This window comes from Vicia villosa, unplaced genomic scaffold (genome assembly GCF_029867415.1).
Source record: "Vicia villosa cultivar HV-30 ecotype Madison, WI unplaced genomic scaffold, Vvil1.0 ctg.003058F_1_1, whole genome shotgun sequence".
NCBI lineage: Eukaryota > Viridiplantae > Streptophyta > Magnoliopsida > Fabales > Fabaceae > Vicia > Vicia villosa.
This window is the reverse complement of record NW_026706102.1, coordinates 235,895-252,017: the sequence shown is the minus strand read 5'-3', so window position 1 is coordinate 252,017 and position 16,123 is coordinate 235,895. Positions and strand designations below refer to the sequence as shown.

Genomic DNA, 16,123 nt, shown 5'->3' with positions numbered 1-16,123 from the left:
CTCTGATGTCATGGTAGCTTGTAGCTTCTATCAAACTTCGGATTTACGTCGATATCTCGCGTTGTTTGAGCGTTGTACACCGATCTTCTCACACTTAGGGTTAGATTTGAGTAAGGTTTGAATTGGACGTGAGAGGTGAGAGAGGTAAAGGTAGTGGTTGATTCACGGCGGCGCATTAGAACGAATCGGTGGAGGGATAGAAAATCGCCGCCGTCTGTTTAAAAGAGAAGAAGGGTCTGAGAACGTGAATGTCGCTATACGGAACCCTAATTTCCTCTTTGATTGTTTTAATTGATTTTCCTTTTTTTTTAAAAATCTGATAATGAAGATTGTGTGTTAATTGGATCAAGTCCTTTCAAAAATCTGATGAAAAATCCTGGGGCCTCACACTGTTTTCAATTGCTGCTTGAACCCCTTAGGCCCATGCACACTACTCTCCTTTTTCTGACTTACAAAAACAAGCATCCGGGCCAGATTTGATTGGGCTCTGCGCCCATTGCTGATTGCACCATAAATTTGGCATACACCCCCTGACTCATAATTTGCAAATTAAAATTGGAATTTTGTTCTCTAGTTTTTCCCGTTTTCTCTTATTTCTTTTAGTTTCAAAATGATAAAATTCACCCCCTTTTCAAATAGATTTTAGTTTAGTTGTTAGATTTTGACATTTAAATTCCTTCATAAAAAGCTCATAAAAATAATAGTTTTTTAGACTAATTTTGTACTAATACTTGAATTGTCTGAATTGCTTTTGTATCAGTTCCATGTTATTCTTGTATAATTGTTGTGTGACTTTGTTGCTTAGCTTTTGGCCTTATTTTAGGCCTATTTTGTTAGTACCATTTTATTGCTTCTTTTAGAGTCTTTCCCATGTTAACATAAGGATTTAGACTTGTATAGACAACTTAGACTAGATTTAGAAATAGTTCCCTTCTTTCATTCTTTTCCCTTTCAACTTTTAAAATACTTAATAAATATCGATGAAGATCATACCGTTACTATATTTCATAGTAGGAAAGAAATGATTGGGGTGTAGGCCCCGATGTATGTTCTTTCCTATTTAGCGGAGAAGAAATGATTGAAGTGTGAAGCTTCGATGTATTTCTTAACCGTTGTTTAGAGAAACGATCGTGGTGTAGGCCTCGATGTGCATTCTCTAAATATTCACAAAAAACTCTTTTTGTATCTCCTTTACTTAGCGGAGAAGAAATGATTGAGGTGTGAAACCTCGATGTATTTCTTAACCGTTGTTTAGAGAAACGATTGTGGCGTAGGCCTCGATGTGCGTTCTCTAAATATGCAGAACAAAACTCTTTTTGGTATGATCTAAGTCACAAATTAAATCCCCTTAAAAAACACCAACCAAAAACACTTAAAACACTAATAAATGGTCAGATTTAACACAAAGTAAGGAAGTGATGCGAGACCTTGTAGTGGGTTCTCGTCATCATGGAATTACCCTAAAAGATACAAACCAATCTCTTTTTTCTTTTCTTAAGGGCAAGTTATCTCCGCTCCGTTGCATCCTAGGCGATCCCTTATGCAAGAGCGTGAGCGTTAATGCCGCCCAACTAAAAAACACAAAAACAAACAGAAAATCGTGAGCCGAGCTACGGTAACTCTGATTCCTGAAAAGGATACGTAGGCAGCGGGGTAGGGCCCGTGCGAGTACAATTCTTCTTTTCCCTACATTTTGCATTCATTTCGCATATAGACATAGACATAGTACACACCCTTTAGATAGAAACAAACATAGGTGGATACCATCGAGTACGATGGGCGTGAGGGGTGCTAATACCTTCCCCTTGCGTAACCGACTCCCGTACCTTGATTCTCTGGTCGCAAGACCCTGTTCCTTCCTTTGTTAGGTTTTCTGATATTCCTTTCCCTTATGGGATAAATATATTGGTGGCGACTCTGTTCATTTTTCGCGAGCGTGCGACAGCTGGCGACTCTGCTGGGGATGTTGCTAGACCTGTTGCTGGTCCATCCTTAGCGAGTCGATCCTAGCCTGCGTTTGTTTGTTTATTTACTGGGTGTTTATTTGTTTTTATGTCTATACCTTGTATATATGTTTGCATGTTTATTTTTCTGCTTGCATATCATGTTTATTTCTGTTTGCACATCATGCATATGGATTATATTCTGTGTTCCTTGGGGTCTTCTGTTCTGTTTTGCAGGTTGGGTGGGATGTTCTATGAGGTAAAAGGTCCATTACCCAGACCGAGCATACACTTAGTTTAGCGTGGATAGTTATGTTGGCTCTCGTGGCGCTTGGCACGTAGAGTTGGCATAACATACCACAACCAGGAGAGAACTCGGTGGGGCGATCTCTGTCCGGCATGCTTATGGCCGTAGGCAGGCGCTCTCATTGTTTGTTCGAAATTCCTGGCGACCATTAGGGACCACTTGTCCGTGTCTAGGTTCACCTGTGAGTGGGGAGGGATATACATGACAGGTACCGTTGGTGACTATTGTTCTTATGGCTGTGTGGCACCTATGCCGAACCTTCGACCTTATGACATGTGATTCTGCTCAGAGACGACACAACAACTCTCTCATATTGGGGGAACCTCCATTGCATCATTTTCATCATGGCATATTTATTTTCAAAAAAAAAGAGAATGAAAAGATGTAATAAAAAAGAAAAAGGAAAAAAAAAGGGAAAATAGTATTATTTCTCATATGCATGCCATTTTTCAGGGTATCCGAGGTTATTACTTTTCATCCAGGATGGCTAACAACGTGACCGCTACCAGAGAAGCTACAAGGCGTACTCACACTTACAGTTTCCATCGCGAAGGCTTGATTCAGTTGGGGCAGTTGGGTGGATTGATCACTGGTCATAATAAAACTGTGTTCACTGAGAATTATGGAAACATCTTGACTCTTTTGGACTCACACGTCGACGAATGGGGTTTGTCTACTCTTCTCCAGTTCTATGATCCTGACTTGCGTTGTTTCACCTTCTCAGGCTATCAGTTGGCTCCCACTCTCGAGGAGTACTCTCACTTTCTCAATATCAAGATTCAACACAAGGTTCCTTTCGTTTGTGTCCCAGAGAAACCTGATTTGGACAACATTGCCAACGCTCTTTATTTGAGCATAGAAGACGTTCTTGGGAATTGGAAGAAGAATGGTAACACTCATGGTTTCTATATGAGTTTCTTGGTTGAGAAGGCCCAAGAATTGGCCGACAAAAAGGTGTGGGAAGCTTTCAACGCCCTTCTGGCCGTTTTGATTTATGGGATCGTGATGTTCCCTAACATTCACAAGTTCGTTGATCTGGCCGCTATATGTCTTTTCGTGGATAAGAATCCGATCCCTACTTTGCTAGCCGATACGTACTATTCCATTCACTTTCGATATGGGAAAGGAGGAGCCATAAGAAATTGTTTGCCGTTGTTATACACCTGGTTTAAGTCCCACCTACCTACAAGTGGTCCTTTCATTACTTCTACTCAGAAATGGCCTCAAAGGATCATGGGGCTTACTGGAAATGACATTGTCTGGTGTCCCACTGGAATGGACGTGGAGAAAGTTATAACTAGTTGTGGTACTTTTGACAAAGTTCCTCTCATAGGAACAAAAGGTGTTATCAATTATAATCCTAAGCTAGCGTTGCGCCAGTTGGGTTTTGCACTTGAAGACAAGCCTTTGGACAAAGAGATATTCGAATCCGTTTGCTTTGAAAAGGGAACCAATCCAAAGGGTCTAGAAAAAGTGAAGAGTGCCTGGAATAGCATCCATACAGATGATCAGATTTCTCTAGGTGAAAAGAATGCCGTTGCCAAACAAGCCTACACAGATTGGGTTGAAAATAGAGTTAAAGATCGCCTGTTGCCTTTCCCGAAGGTTAACCCATTATACGAGCAACCACCTAAGATTCCAATTGCCACTGTGCCTGCTGAGAATCGTATTCAGGTAGATATGGAATGCACCCAATTGCACGAAAAGAAGTCGGATGCGCAACCGAAACATTGTCTTATAGACCAGAAAAGAGTTGAGTTGACACACGAAGCCAAAATGCTGAAGGGAGGATCTTCCAGAGTTCAAAAGAGGGCTAGAACGGAAAAAGGTGAAAGAGACACCACTGTTATTGTCGAGGATCACCAGAAGATCCTAAAAAGGGCCATGAAAGAGGCAGAAGAGAAACTCAAGCGAGAGTACCGAGAAGACTTGAAAGCTTATAAGCTCAAGATAGAAAGGGATGCTAGAGTTGAAGTGAAGAATCTGAAAAAGAAACTGGAAGAAGAGACCACTAAAAGAATGGCAATTGAGACTCAACTGAAAGGAAGTCACCTCCGTAATACTCGACTAACAGAAGAAAATGCCAAGCTCAGAGATCGAGTGATGGAGGACATATCTGAGAAAGATTATCTCCCAGAATGCAAAGGATGTGACGAACTCAAGGAGTGCTGCAAGAAGCTGGATGGGCATTTGTTTCGCAAAGATGAGGTGATCCAAAGCCTTCTTAAAGGAAGAGATCGAGAAGCAACCAAGAAACTGTTTGATGAAACTAAGAAGTGGAGCGACGAGCACTTCAGACAAGGAGGACCTCTGTTTTATATTCAGATGGATTGATGTTTGAGTCTGTATGTTTCGACCACCACCAGACTTGTTGGATGGGGTCTTTTATTTCCCTTGTTGAACTATCTTGTTGATGTATGGCTTGCCCAAGTTTAAATTTCTGTTATGAATAAAAAGAACTAGTTTCTCTTGATACTTATCTTTTGTCACATTGTTAGCTATTCTGGATCAATATTAAACCTTGGATACTCTGAAAATGGCACATCACGTCATACGCACACATGCACTCATACATTCACATTATCACATTGCATTTTTCAGGTTATTGTACAAGAAACTAATTGGGGTCCCTTTCAGCAACAGATTTCTTTTCCGACGACGAAGCTGACTTTCTTACATCCTTACCGTACCCGGAGCAACGAGAGACTCATGGATCAATTTGAGCAGAACCAAGCTGCCCTCCGTAGGGATATGGATGTTATGGGGGAGAGAATGACCCAACTTATGGAGACTCTCCATGTCGTTATCCAAGGACAAGAAGAGCTCAGAAAGAGCGTTGCTGGATTGATCAAGGATACTCCCACCAATTCTGCTGATGGAGGGGTGAAAACTAAGGAGATTCCTGCTGAGGGGATACCGAAGGTAGTGGATGACCACCACGAGGTTATTGACCTTGAACATGATCTTACTGCTGAGTTGACTGAGACCGCTAGGATGTACCAAGCTCTTGAAGAACGCCTTAAGGCCGTTGAGGTTGCTAAAACTTCGAGTTTTAACACTGCTGCTATGTGCTTGGTACCTGGGATTGTTATTCCCCCGAAGTTCAAGGTGCCAGATTTTGATAAGTACAAGGGAGTTACCTGCCCAGAGACTCACATTCGTTCCTACTGCCGTAAGATGGCCGCTCACGCTGAGAACGAACCTCTGCTTATGCACTTCTTCCAGGATAGTCTCACTGGAGCCCCGTTAGAGTGGTATATGAAACTCGAGAGGTCTAACGTCAGTACTTGGGGAGAACTTGTTGATGCCTTCTTGAAACAATATCACTACAATACTGCTATGGCTCCTAGCCGTGCACAGCTGCAGAATATGTCACAGAAATCTGAAGAGTCTTTTAAGGAATACGCCCAGAGGTGGCGTGAACTTGCTGCTCGAGTCCAACCTCCTTTATTGGACCGAGAGTTGATTGATCTGTTTATGGGGACTCTGAAAGGGCCGTATCTTCAGCACATGGTTAGTAATACTTCTCCTTCCTTTTCGGATGTGGTCATCATTGGTGAGAGGGTTGAGAACTGTGTCAAGGCTGGTACCATTCAAGGTGTTACTAATCCTAGCAACTCAAGTGGTAATGGTAAGAAGCCGTATTCTGGGTTTGTGAAGAAGAAGGAAGGTCAGACTAGCACCGCTTCTGTTGACCCAGGCCGAGCTCCTGCATATTCTGCTGTTCCACCTCCTTATTATCCGATGCCTTATGCTGTTCCTGGTCCGTATGTCCCTCAAGCATATGCTGCTGCTCTTCCACAACCATGGATGGCACCCCAACAGCCTTTCGTACCACAACAACAAGCTGCTGCTCCTCAGAATCGTCAACAAAACCCTAGGCCTCAAGGTCAAAGGGGCCCGCAAAGAACAAGATTCCAAGATAGGCGTATCGATCCGGTTCCGATGTCATATGCTCAGCTTCTCCCTCAGTTGCTTGCTGGTCAATTGGTACAACTCCGTGAACTTGGACCTCCACCTAGTCCTCTCCCTCCCGGTTATGATGTTAATGCTCGATGTGAATTTCATTCAGGGGCTCCAGGCCATACTATTGAAAAGTGTAGAGCATTCAAATTGAAGGTTCAGGATCTCCTTGACGACAAGCTTATCTCATTCGCTCCTACTGGTCCTAATGTGCAGAATAATCCTATGCCTCCTCATGCTGGTACGACCAATGCTATTGAGTTATGTGATGATCAGATCCTGGTAAATGATGTTAATGAGGTTAGGATGCCGCTAGCAGTTGTCAGAGAGTATCTTGTGCAACAGAAGGTTTTGTGTGAACTACATGACTACTGTTTGCAATGTTCTTCTAATCCTGAGGAATGCACTAGGTTGAGAGAGGAAATCCAGGAATTAATGGATAAAGGTATTCTTAGAGTGGAAAGGGTCGTTCCTGTCGAAGATGTGGCTACTTTAGAGATCCCTTACTATCCTGCTGAGATATCAAAGACTCAGGACACTTCTTTGGTCATTCATGCTCCGAGTACTCCTTTGGTCATTCAGGCTCCGAGGACTCCGTTGGTTATTCAGGTTCCAAATGTTCCTTCGACTCCTTCAACCTCGTCTCTTGTTCCCTCTCCTGTGAATGATTCTAAGGTTGTTCCTTGGAGTTATAATGCCGTGTACATTCGAGGGAAGAAGTTTGACTGTCCTCCAGTGGGTACTTCGAGTATCACAAATATTACTGGCACTAGTGGCATTACCCGTAGTGGTCGGATCTTTGCTGCCCCTCCTCCGCCTCCTAAAGAGACCAACAAAGAGGCTAGTACACAAGCAAAAGGAAAGCAAGTTGCTGTTGATCCTCCTGTAACACGTAATGCCCAAGATGCCGAGCAACTCTTGAAAATCATTAAGAAAAGTGATTACAAACTGATTGACCAACTTGATCAGACCCAAGCCAAGATCTCCATCTTGTCTCTCTTGGTACATTCTGAAGCTCATCGTGATGCTCTGATGAAAGTTCTGGCTTCCGCTCACGTGACTCAAGACATTACCGTGCCTCAGTTTGAAGGGGTTGTGACCAACATTGCTGCTGGTAATTGTTTGGGTTTTTCTGATGATGAACTTCCACCTGAGGGTAGAGCACACAACAAAGCATTGCATATCTCCGTCAAGTGTCTGGATGATGTGTTGTCTCGAGTTCTGATTGATACAGGTTCTTCTCTTAATGTGATGCCCAAGGCCACTTTGTTTAAGCTGAGTATGGATGGGATTATGATGAGACCATGCACTATGAGTGTTAGAGCATTTGATGGTTCTAGAAGGTCCGTAGAAGGAGAAATTGATCTGCCTGTCTTGATTGGTCCTCACATGTTCTACATTGCCTTCTACGTTATGGATATAAACCCTTCATACACTTGCCTCTTGGGTCGTCCTTGGATTCATGCTGCTGGAGCTGTGACATCTACTCTCCACCAGTGTTTGAAATTTGTTGTGAATGACAAGATTGTTGTGATCACTGGTGAAGAGGATTTGATAGTCAATAATCTGGCATCATACCGTTATGTTGAAGTGGAGGGAGAGATACAAGAGACACCTTTTCAAGCCTTAGAGATTGTGTCAGTTGACAAACTCCCTGTGGTCGAGAATAAGAAGGAACTCGGAGCGCCCCTCTCGTCTTTAAATGATGCTAAGGCTTTCTTAGAAGCTGGTACTCCCCATAGTGCCTGGGGCAAGCTGATTGATGTTCATGAGAAGCGAGACAAGTATGGCCTTAGGTATCAGCCATCTTCCTCTACGCAGCTCAGCATAACTCCTGGAAAGAAGGTGATTCCCCCCATTTCTCAAGTGTTCGTCAGCGCAAGCACCAGTTCTGGAAGTCAGGTTCTCGCCGTGGATGATGATGATGAAGAAGATCTCTCCAGATTCATTTGCCATGCTGCACCTGGACATGAACTCAACAATTGGACTATCTTGGACATCCCTAGAGTCACTTTTATGGAGATGTAATTTTCTTGTTTCGATAAGTCATGTGCTTCGCCCTAAGCATTTTGACCACTTGTATAAAGAAGGGCCCCCATGTTGTTTCAATTTGTTTAATATTGAATGAAAATCATATCTTCGCATGCAATTACTGTTCCATTTCTTTCATTTTTGTTTTTACTTAAAAAAAAAACTTTTTCAAAAATGGCAAAGATTTCCTTTTTTTTCCTTTTTATGTGTTGCATTCTAAGGCATAAATCATCCATCGTGCAGATCCGGCTCGAACTCCATCAAAAATGATAATGTTACAGTTCCACGTCCTGATATCCTTGAGAATCCAATTGACCAAGCTGATGAGGATAGTGGGGAAGATTGTGAAGTCCCCGAGGAATTGGCAAGACTTTTGAGACAAGAAGAGAAGTCTATTCAGCCACATCAAGAAGCCATAGAAATCATCAACCTCGGTACAGAAGAAGCAAAAAGAGAGGTCAAGATAGGTGCCGCTTTGCAAAGTGATGTAAAGAGAAGGTTGATTGAGTTGCTTCGAGAGTATGTTGATATCTTCGCCTGGTCATATGAAGACATGCCTGGTTTAGACACAGATATAGTTATGCACAGGCTACCTCTCAAACCAGAATGTCCGCCTGTAAAGCAAAAACCACGAAGAACACGACCTGATATGGCTTTGAAAATCAAGGAAGAAGTTGAAAAACAGTTGAAGGCTGGTTTCTTATCTGTGTGTGAGTATCCTCCTTGGATTGCAAACATAGTACCTGTTCCTAAGAAGGACGGAAAGGTACGCATGTGTGTTGACTACCGAGATTTGAATAGGGCAAGTCCGAAGGATGATTTCCCTCTACCTCATATTGATGTGCTAGTCGACAACACTGCTCAGTATTCGGTGTTCTCTTTCATGGATGGTTTTTCTGGCTATAATCAAATAAAGATGGCTCCTGAAGATATGACCAAGACTACTTTTACCACTCCGTGGGGTACGTATTGTTATAAGGTGATGCCTTTTGGTCTTAAGAATGCTGGTGCAACATATCAACGAGCAATGGTGACCCTCTTCCATGACATGATCCATAAAGAGATTGAGGTGTACGTCGATGATATGATTGCAAAATCCCAAACTGAGGAGGAACACTTGGTATATCTTGAGAAATTGTTTGCTCGTTTGCGTAAATTCAAGTTGAGACTTAATCCAAACAAGTGCACTTTTGGAGTGCGATCTGGAAAGTTACTTGGATTCATTGTGAGCCAACGAGGGATTGAGGTCGACCCTGATAAAGTAAGAGCAATACAGAACATGCCAGCACCGAAGAATGAAAAAGAAGTTCGAGGGTTCCTTGGAAGGTTGAATTACATAGCCAGGTTCATTTCTCATCTCACTGACACTTGTGAACCCATCTTCAAACTGCTGCGCAAAAATCAAGATATCCGTTGGGATGATCGTTGTCAGGAAGCCTTCGAAAAGATCAAGCAGTATCTCCAAGAGCCACCAATTCTCATGCCTCCGGTTCCTGGGAGGCTGCTTCTTATGTACTTAACTGTGCTTGAAGGATCTATGGGGTGTGTGCTGGGCCAACAGGACGAGTCCGGTCGAAAAGAGTGCGCCATTTATTACCTGAGCAAAAAGTTTACCGATTGTGAATCCCGCTACTCACTACTCGAGAAAACTTGCTGTGCTTTGGTATGGGCTGCTCGCCGACTGAGACAGTATATGCTGACCCACACCACTCTATTGATCTCCAAAATGGACCCGATAAAGTACATCTTTGAAAAACCGGCCCTTACAGGAAGACTAGCCCGGTGGCAAATGCTTTTATCAGAATATGATATCCAGTATGTCACACAGAAGGCCATCAAAGGAAGTGTCCTTGCAGATCATCTTGCTCATCAACCATTAGAAGAGTATCAGTCAATGAAGTTTGACTTTCCTGATGAAGATATCATGAAACTGGATGATAATGAAGGACCCGAACCAGGAGAGCGATGGACTCTCACGTTCGACGGTGCATCAAATGCTATGGGCCATGGTATTGGGGCAGTTTTGACTTCTCCTCGTCAAACTCACATCCCTTTCACGGCTAGAATATGCTTTGATTGCACAAACAATGTCGCAGAGTACGAAGCTTGCATAATGGGCCTCGAAGCAGCCATTGATATGAGGATCAAGATCCTTGAGGTTTATGGGGATTCTGCATTGGTCATACATCAAGTAAGAGGTGATTGGGAAACACGACACCCCAATTTAGTTCCTTATAAGGACTATATCTTGGAGTTGTTGCCCGCTTTCGAGGAAATCACTTTTGATCACATCCCACGAGAGGAGAATCAATTGGCAGACGCTTTGGCTACCTTGGCAGCAATGTTCAGAGTTAGCTCCCCTAATGAAGCGCCAGATATAAGAATCCTCCGTTACAAAGAGCCTGCCCATGTGTTCCCTGCTCATTGTCTCACTACTGAAGATGTGTATGATGAAAAGCCATGGTATTACGACATCAAGAGGTATGTTGAGAAGCAAGAGTATCCCGAAGATGCTACGATTGGTGATAAGCGAACGCTTCGAAGGTTAGCATCCAAATTCTTCTTGTCAGGAGACGTCCTGTACAAAAGAAACTATGATTCAGTTTTGCTCAGATGCGTGGATAGACACGAAGCAGAATTGATCATGCGGGAAATTCATGAAGGATCTTTTGGAACTCATTCCAATGGACATTCTATGGCCAAAAAGATCTTGCGAGCAGGATATTATTGGATGACGATTGAAAGTGATTGTTATGTGTATGTGAAGAAATGTCACAAATGCCAAGTGTATGCTGACAGAATTCATGTTCCCCCAACTCCTCTGAATGTCCTGACGTCGCCTTGGCCCTTTGCTATGTGGGGCATAGACATGATTGGACGGATAGAGCCACAAGCTTCAAATGGTCATAGATTTATTCTTGTTGCTATCGACTACTTCACCAAATGGGTTGAAGCTGCTTCTTACAAGAACGTGACCAAGCAAGTCGTTACTCGCTTCATCAAGAAAGAGATCATATGCCGATATGGGGTTCCAAACAAGATCATCACTGATAATGGGTCCAATCTTAATAACAAGATGATGGCAGAGTTGTGTGAAGAGTTCAAGATTGAACACCACAATTCATCACCCTATCGGCCAAAGATGAATGGCGCAGTCGAAGCTGCTAACAAGAATATAAAGAAGATCGTCCAGAAGATGGTCAGAACGTATAAGGACTGGCATGAAATGTTACCGTTTGCTTTGCATGGCTATAGAACTTCGGTTCGTACTTCAACTGGGGCAACTCCCTTCTCTCTCGTCTACGGTATGGAGGCCGTACTACCTGTCGAAGTGGAAATTCCTTCGTTGAGAGTCTTGATGGACGCCAAACTCGATGAAACAGAATGGGTTCAAACGAGGCTTGATCATCTCAATCTAATTGAGGAGAAACGCTTATCTGCTATCTGCCATGGCCAGTTGTACCAAAAGAGGATCAAGAAAGCGTATGACAAGAAGATTCGGCCTCGAGAATTCCACACAGGTGACCTAGTCGTAAGGAAGGTCTTGCCAATTCATACCGATCCAAGGGGCAAATGGACTCCCAACTATGAGGGACCATACATTGTGAAGAAAGCATCTTCAGGTGGTGCTTTAATCTTGACAAAGATGGATGGGGAAGACGTTCCACTCCCAGTCAATTCAGACTCAGTCAAAAAATACTACGCATAAAAGACCCGCTAGGTCGACGTACCTAGGCAAAAATAAGGGCATCCCGGCAAACCAAAAGGGTTTGGGCAAAACTTAGGGATAAAACAAAAAAAGAGAAGAATAACCCGCTAAGTTGAAAACCCGAAAGGGCGACTTAGGCAAAAAGGGGCATCCCGCTGGATTGAAAACCCGAAAGGGCGATCCAGGCAAAAGTTAGGGATCAAAAGCGAGAGGCTGCATTCTGAATATCTTTCACAAAGACCCCTATACGCCCTTGGCAGAACGGACAGATCAATCCAACCATTACCCTTCTGAAGCAAAGCATTGAGAGGATCAAGGATATGGGAATTGTAGCAATATCAGTTTTAATGGAAATTCGAGCATTTCTCTTTGCCATTTTGCTTTTTGCATTTTATTTTCCTTTCGCAACTACCTCATTTAGGAGTTGCTTCCTTGTACAGAAGCCTATTCATAGGCATTCCATCAATAAAAAGATCTTTTGATAAGAAATGTTCTTTCCTGCTTTCCTTTTTTTCGCATGCGAGGTGTGATTTAACTCGTTATTAAACATTGCATTGAAAACATGGGGAATAATAATCACAAAATCAAAACGAAACATGATGTTACATAAACATAAAAGTGCTCTAAGGGGCACCATTTGCGTCCAAACGTTGTTTTTCGTGCAGGTTGCAGGTTCTAGTCGTCATCTTGGCTTACGACATGCCACAAAGGGCGTCATCATCCCGCGTGAAAGTTCAAGCGTATAATTCATCAGTACTGGTAAGCACAAGACACCGGAAGAAATCCATGTCTCTCCCCTACACGGCAGACGAAGAAGTGTCCATCAGAACCCACGTTTCCCCAAGCAGTATAGGATGTAAGGAAAGTCGAGCAAAGCCACTTCCTCCCCAACAGAGTTATGTTCTGATCCTCCACACAGTTGCCAATCATCTTTGGCACTATGAGGTTTTCAACGCCCACCCACAATGGCGTCTCAAGATCACAAGCAACGGACCCCAATGATTCTACTCTTCTGTCCCACCAAGGGCCTTTATTTGGCACTCTCTGCATATAGAATCCATTGCATATAGCATTGCATCCTCGAAAGCGTAGCATATCCATTACAGTGGATCATTACGCCATAAAAACTCAAACATTCATACGGAGCATAAGCCAGATAATACAAATCCGCACCCAGTCAAGACAATAATACATCCCCACACAAAAATTTGTCCTTACAAATTCCGATTGATATCTGCTACTACATTTCAAATCTCTTCCAACCACGGTGCCGATGCGAGGTATCTTCAATCTCTGATGAATGTCTGACACAATGTCTTCTTTTGTCCCTCGATGTCGAGTCGATGTTGAGTCATAGATCGCCACGAGATCTTATTCCTTTCCAAAGTGTGGAAAGTCGCACGAGACTTTCTTTCGATGTTGAGTCATAAGATCGCCACGAGATCTTATTCCCTTGTCTTCTGTTGACGAGTTGATCGCCACGAGATCTTCTTTCGATGTTGAGTCATAAGATCGCCACGAGATCTTATTCCCTTTTCTTCTGTTGATGAGTTGATCGCCACGAGATCTTCTTTCGATGTTGAGTCATAGATCGCCACGAGATCTTATTCCTTTCAGTCCTGATGTTGAGTCGTAAATTGCACGAAGTCTTTTTCTTTCGATCATTGTTTCATACAACCATTCTCTTTGAAAACCCCGTGTCGGCACCGCTACCACGTTATAAGCTATCTCCATTCAAACCCATTACCCACTGTAAACTTTTCCATCAGAAAAAACAGAGAATTCTCTTTCCCCAGCAGATATCAAAACAAAAACAAAAAATAAGGATGACACTTACACCATCTTCTCTTTAGGACAAATTTCTGGTACTTGGATATTTAATCTTCTTCTACCTCGAATGTTCGAAAGGCTAGCGCCAATCTCACCTTCAGGTTTAAGACGATTAAATAGGGGCAGCTGTCATACCCTAAATTTGTCCTACCCGTTAATTTCTAACTGGCTTTGGCTCCGCATTTCATCTGCATACTTCCACTAGGCCATTAACATACTCATGCATCATTAATCAATAAAGTCGGCTTGGGATCGAGGGTTTTGGAAGAGTAAGGTTTCCTTAGTGTGTACTTCTTTCTCATCTTTATACAAAGCTATTCTCCAACAAAGATCGAGGTTTATTTCCCTAAATAATGGGTGATCGTTTGACTTATTGGACTTCGTTTAGGAGTCAAGTATGTCTCAGGAATTCGTGATCAGTTGCTTCCTTCTTTAGGGATTAATGAACTCATTCTCGTTATGGAGGACTAGATTCATTCACTTGCATATGGTATTATTCAGAGGATTATTGTTGTTTGCCATTTGATTATGTCCCAACATTGGAGGTTTAGATGGTTGAATTATGTGGTTGTGTTGGTTTCTTCGTCCCTATTCATAATACAAGATTTTCCATTCAAGTCAAATGTGAGGGTTGACTCTTGACCAAGTCCTTCTAAAAAAAAATAATAATAAACCTTCGGATTCTTTCTCATCATATTTCATTCAACTTACAAGTGGAAAAGAATGTTTGAAAATTCAAGAGAAATGAAGGAAAAAATGTTCACTTTATGTCAAAGTACAAGTCTCATTACAATTATACCATACAAATGTCTAATACATGGCAAAGTCAGAGCTACTGGAAATTACAAAGATAACATTTCTCAAGCGGTTGATAAAAGTCGACCGACTAATCCTATGGACGTTTCCCGCCCTAAGCCATCAAGGATCATCATTCATCTTCATTTGGACATGATAGTAACTCCAAGTTTGAACCGCTTGCTGCAACCGTGCCATGAATGCCAAACCTGCATAATAAACAACCACAAAATTCATATCAAACCTAAGAAAAAGAAAACAGTCCCTGCATTCAATACATTCACAAACCCACTACATACCTCTAACCATCCTCCACAAACTCATCCCATACATTCATTCAATTCAAAAATCAAACAAAAAGACAGCCCAATACATATAAAGATTACAACAAAAGAGGAAAAACCAAGAACTCACCCACAGAATATCTCAAGCTAATACCCTGGTTTCTAGCAATTTTGGGAACTGATTCTAGCATTTAACCTTGCAACTGAACCATAAAAAACTGGTCCTCTGCCAAAAGCGATAAACCGCAATCATATTGCATAAAAACATCAACTAACATACTCAATTGCTAATTGAAATCCAGCTCAGCATCATACTCCTAACAGAATCACAACAGAAACCTAACCAACAGTTTTACAAACCTATAACTACCAAAATCACCCAAACCCAGCTACCATACCTGCACTCAACAACCCCATGCTCCACATTCCATCTCCTTTTGAGCCTCTTATATGCCCTGCAACACACACAATTCAGTCAAGTATTAATTCATGCAACCAACCACATCACCAAGATAGTTCAGAAGTCAGCAAAGAAAAAGTAACCAAAAACTTCTAACAGCAAACCTTCAAACCTATCCTAACTTCTCATAACTACAAAAACTGTCAACCTCTCAACCATGAGCTAAAAAAACTCACTCTCCAATTGCCAAGCTCAGTAACAAGCCTTAACAGAAATTCAAACCACCATATAACCACCCTAACCTTTTACAATTTCAAATAACTCCCTAACAATTAACCAAACCCCAACAGAACCTAACTAACCAAAACAGAAATAACAACCTTCTAACTGAATTGAATTCCCTATAACAGAATCCGAACCTAAGCAACTAACTCCAAACCTCACTCCAAACCTAACTCACCCGAGCCTAATCCTTATATAAACACTCTCCCTCCACAATTCTCAATCCTCCACCATTTTTCATTCTCACATTCTTCTCTCATCCATCTTCATCAATCTTCACGCCATTTTTTTTCATTCACCGTCCACCTTTCACCTTCACGTTCACCATTCTTCAGGCCATTCTCTTCCACCACCCTGCTTCAATCTCTCTCCTTGCTCAATCTCCACACACTCACCTAGAGCCTTTCATCTCCATCATTGAAGGAGCTTCAACATCTGAAGCTCCATTCAATCGGGCTAGACCTCCTCTCTGTACCTCACGATATCAACAACAGCGCGCTAATTTCACTCAGAACCACAACTCTCACAGAGCTTCCAGAAGGAGTCGCAAATCCAAGAAAGAAGAAGAGGAAGATGAAG

General features: G+C 42.4%; 1 protein-coding gene across 1 annotated transcript; it reads left to right on the top strand.

The window, feature by feature from the left end:
* Window positions 1-2,733: 2,733 nt before the first annotated feature.
* On the top strand, window positions 2,734-14,254 carry LOC131640328 (uncharacterized). Its single transcript, XM_058910737.1, has 4 exons — window positions 2,734-2,917; window positions 3,062-3,556; window positions 3,650-4,078; window positions 14,172-14,254. The coding sequence occupies exons 1-4, from the start codon at window positions 2,734-2,736 to the stop codon at window positions 14,252-14,254; spliced, it is 1,191 nt and encodes a 396-aa protein (XP_058766720.1).
* Window positions 14,255-16,123: the final 1,869 nt, after the last annotated feature.

What these genes read in the sequence shown, in the direction of transcription:
- LOC131640328 (XM_058910737.1), top strand. Translation starts at nt 2,734, where the DNA reads ATGGCTAACAACGTGACCGCTACCAGAGAAGCTACAAGGCGTACTCAC. An exon ending in CTCACACGTCGACGAATGGG is followed by an intron (nt 2,918 to 3,061) that starts GTTTGTCTACTC and finishes TTTGTGTCCCAG; the next exon opens with AGAAACCTGATTTGGACAAC. An exon ending in GAAAGTTATAACTAGTTGTG is followed by an intron (nt 3,557 to 3,649) that starts GTACTTTTGACA and finishes TTGCACTTGAAG; the next exon opens with ACAAGCCTTTGGACAAAGAG.